The 4,387-nt window shown below is 52.7% G+C and overlaps 1 protein-coding gene across 1 annotated transcript in view; it reads left to right on the top strand.

Annotated features, from left to right (window-relative positions):
• Positions 1 to 1,377: 1,377 nt before the first annotated feature.
• The window catches only part of igf2bp2a (insulin-like growth factor 2 mRNA binding protein 2a), a 15,041-nt gene continuing 12,031 nt past the window's right edge, over positions 1,378 to 4,387 (top strand). The window contains 4 exon segments of the mRNA XM_060040164.1: positions 1,378 to 2,735; positions 2,737 to 2,762; positions 3,482 to 3,525; positions 3,528 to 3,774. Coding sequence (XP_059896147.1) covers positions 2,538 to 2,735; positions 2,737 to 2,762; positions 3,482 to 3,525; positions 3,528 to 3,774 — 515 coding nt within the window. The 5' untranslated portion in view covers positions 1,378 to 2,537.

Here is a 4,387-nt window from a genome sequence, read left to right as displayed (position 1 = left end):
GCTTGGGGCAGGACAGGTGCTGGGAGGCAGCAGCAGGTCAGTCGCCTCGCCCCCCCCCTCACTCGACGACACACTGTCACCCGCCCGCCATCGCTTGAACCTCTGCCGCGCGATGCCCCGCGCGATGCCCCGGCCGCGGTGGTCCTCCCCTGGCAGCCGCGCGGCCCCCGTCCACTGCGCCAGGGCTGCCGGCTGTCAGTCTGTCTGTCTGTCTGTCTGTCTGTCTGTCTGTCTGTCTGTCTGTCTGTCTGTCTGTCTGTCTGTCTGTCTGTCTGTCTGTCTGTCTGTCTGTCTGTCTGTCTGTCTGTCTGTCTGTCTGTCTGTCTGCCTGCCTGCCTGTCTGTCTGTCTGTCTGTCTGTCTGTCTGTCTGTCTGTCTGTCTGTCTGTCTGTCTGTCTGCCTGCCTGCCTGTCTGTCTGTCTGTCTGTCTGTCTGTCTGTCTGTCTGTCTGGAGCGTTCCCCACTGGGCCCGGTTTTCATTTTTCCCCGCTTCTGCTCAGCTGCACACTGGCCAGCTTCTCCCGCTGCCTGTCTGTCTGTCTGTCTGTCTGTCTGTCTGTCTGTCTGTCTGTCTGTCTGTCTGCATGCCTGCCTTCCTGTCTGTCTGTCTGCCTCTCCGTTCGTCTGCCTACCTGTCTTCCTGCCTGTCTTTCTGCCTGCCTTTCAGCCTCTTTGCCATCTGTCTGCGTGACCGCCTGCTTGCCCGTGTGACTTTCTGTTTGTGTGTCTGCCTACCTTCCAGCCCGACCGCATGCCTGTCTGCCCATCTGTCTGTCTGCCTGTGTGTCTGACGGCCTGTCTGTCTACCTGTCTGTCTAACGGCCCGTCTTTCTCTCCCTGCTGGCCCGCCATGCTTGTCTGTCACCTGTCTGGCGTGTGGCCGTTGTCCCAGTCCCCCCCCCCACTCCTCTTGTTCCTGTGTGGCACGGGGAGACCTGCTGGAGGCCGGGCAGGGCAGGGGGGACGGGCTGACGCGCAGCCCAGCCTGAGAGCACTTGGCCCTGGGACAATATCAGGGTCGGCCCCCTAAGCCACTCCATGCCAGCTGGAAGCCACCGGGTTAACCCTTCCAGAGTGCCTGATCCCTGCATGCGGAGAGAGACACACACACACACACACACACACACACACACACACACACACACACACACACACACACACACACACACACACACACACACACGCGCGGCGCAGCGCGCCCCGCACACACACATACACATACACATACGCGCCCAAACACGCAAGTACATACGCACGCACACATACACACACACACACACTCACACCCACACCCACAAACACAGACAGACACATACACACCCTTTTACAGACACAGACACAAGCGCACAAACACACTCACACACACAGGCAGATGCACAGACACACAGACACACACACACGCACTCACACATACACATACACATAAAATATACACAAACACACACACACACAAACTGTCACTGTCAGAGGAAGCACTCTCTGAGATAAGCAAAGAGAAAGTAGATCTTCCTATCGGAATAAATGTCCGACTTGTCTGACACCGGCATATTTTTAGGCCTGGAGCCAGTTTGTTTCCTGAGCTTGTAGCGGGTGAGCCAGAACACTAATAGAAGCAACAACATGACTTCTGTGATTACCGTGCTCCTCCATGAGTAGCCAGGGGTCCAGGGCCGCGATCGGACCACAGACACACTCAGCTCTACACCGTAGACCTCTGTCATGTGGGTCAAGGGGAAACTATACAACACCTTGATAAAGAAACTATAGGCACCAGACAAGACAAATAGTCCCGAAGCCGATACAAAGAGAAGAGATTGAGCAGAAAGCGTTTGTTTTTTCCGCGTGTCAACGATACAGAATAGTATCGATGACAAGTGGCCAAACCACAAACAAAGTAGCCGGTTTCATTGGTTGTGCAACAAAGGCTGTTTGAGTTCTGATTGGCTGTGATGTTCTACAGTGAGCTAGGTGTCATATTGTAAAGAACAACAAACCATCCATCCATAAAAAAGAGGTTAAAAATCGTGTCCTTAATTTTTTTGGTGTAATGCCTCCCCTCGCTCTGTTTTCACGGGCCGTAGCACCCCACGCACGGCACACAAGGACTGCATTCAAAGACAACACAATGGCCTCATCATGCCCGTTATGTTAATCTGATTTGGACCGGCCCACTCACCCAGTCATGAGCACTGCTGGCCTGGGCTGTCTTGGAGCGTGTCCCGTAGACATCGGTGTCATTAATTGGGTTAATTATGAGAGTACAACTCCAGAGTGTACTACTACTACCTCTACTACTACTAACGCTAACGCTACTACAAAAGTATTTGTATTGTCAGACAAAAAAAATTTGATTGTAAGAATGAAATGATTTCGTTTGAGATTTTCGTTTATTTTGTGCTACTTTGTGTTTGGGAAACACATTCCCAACACAACTTGGCCTTCCACAAAATTGTAGTTGTCACACGGGAATTTGTCAATTGGAGCCCAGTTCCTGTAAGCAGCCAATCGCTCGCGGCTGTGACCGCAGTGGGTTTGTGATGAGTCCCTCCATTCATGCCCGGTCACTGGCACTGAGGCGAGGCAGGGCTGGTTGCCGTGGTAACGCGGCGACAACAACACAGCGTCAAGGCGCGGACGTGAAAAGACACATGACCCACCGTTTCTTCTTCTTCTGTTGTTGTGCTTCTTGTCGTACAGTGAACACTGACACAGAGACCGCCGTGGTGAATGTGACGTTACGCCACAAAGGAAGAGGCCAAACTGTAAGTAGCACGTGTGACCCGGCCTGACCCGTTAATCCAATCAGTTGATTGGTGCTCCGGTTAGTTAAAACACAGGTTTTTCCTCGCCTCTCATTAACCCTGATTAAAGTAAGTCATTACTTTACACAGATCTCACCAGATTCTAGCCATACTGTAACATACTGTAGGGTTTGTTTGGATTACATGTTGTACATTTTAGGAGCGTCATAATGTCCTAATCTGTTTTCCGTCTTCTTCCTCTGTTCTTTGCACCCTCCCCACCACCAACAATACTAAAAACACCACCACCCCCATCCACCAAAAATCACCTCCACCCACTTTCATCTGCCACCTCCATAACCACTACCACCAACACCACCTCCTTCCCCCACTACCTCCAACTCCACCTCCTCCATCACCACCTCCTCCATCCCCTTCACCTACTTCCACCACCACCTCATCTCCACCCACCATCACCTCCACCCACCTCCTCCGCCACCACCGCCACCCGCCACCTCCACCACCTCCACCTCCTCCACCACCTCACCTTCCTCCACCTCCTCCACTACCACCACCTCCACCTCCTCCACTACCTCCACCCACCACCTCCATCTCAACCCACCATCACCTCCACCCACCACCACCACCTCCAACACCACCTCCTTCCACCAACCACCTCCTTTCATCATCACACCTCCTTCCACCATCACCCCACCCCCCACCCCCATCCCCCAACGCAGAGCTATCGAGAAGTTGACGGGCCACCAGTTTGAGGAATACTCCTTCAGGTGTCGTATATTCTGGACATGGACGCCGCTCCGGCCTTCACGGCCCCGCGGATGCGTCGCGGGGGCCGTTCCTCCAGGGACCAGGACCAGGGCTCCCAGCCGGGGCCCTCCGGGGGCTTCGGGGGCCCGCGGCACAAGCAGCACGACTTCCCACTGCGCATGCTGGTGCCCACCCAGTTTGTCGGGGCCATCATCGGCAAGGAGGGCCTGACCATCAAGAACGTCACAAAGCAGACGCAGTCCAAGTGAGGGCCCCGGGGACCGCGCACTACGGCTGAGACATTAATCTAATCCACACCGAGATCGCCATGTAATGGAACGCGATATGCAAATCACAAAGGCGCAATTAAAAAAAAGTACCACGTTTTGTATTTTTTTGGGGGGGGGGGATTTGTTACTGTTACTGGCTGGAGATCAGTAAGAGATTCGTATTTATTTTACTTTTATAATTCAGTAGTTGAATAAAGATGAAAATATCAATTCATCTCAACACATAGGCCCGGCCTAAAGGAAAGAGGAGTTTATAAGTGGAATGCTTCCAATGTTGTGTTGGTTATACTATAGAATGATTCATTGCCTGTTTGGTGAATAATACAGAACACAAGGAACTCGGAAAATTCCAAATCGCAATATTGGTCGAAATGAATCGCAATTAGATTAATTCCCCGAATCGTTCAGCCCTACCTCGCACGCACGGCTGCTGTTATGGAGCATCAGCCTCTTCTAAACACCCTCTCTTTGGAGTTTGAGTTTGGGATTTGTTTCTCGGGTTCTTCTCTGTGAACCTAAAAGCCGTCTGCACCCCTCCTGCTGCAGCCTACGTGACACCTCTTACGCTTTGTTGTTTCAGTTTCTTGC

This window comes from Gadus macrocephalus, chromosome 20 (assembly GCF_031168955.1).
Source record: "Gadus macrocephalus chromosome 20, ASM3116895v1".
In the NCBI taxonomy this organism is placed as follows: Eukaryota; Metazoa; Chordata; class Actinopteri; order Gadiformes; family Gadidae; genus Gadus; species Gadus macrocephalus.
Note: the sequence above shows the minus strand (reverse complement) of the source record. Positions and strands in the feature narration are given on the sequence as shown.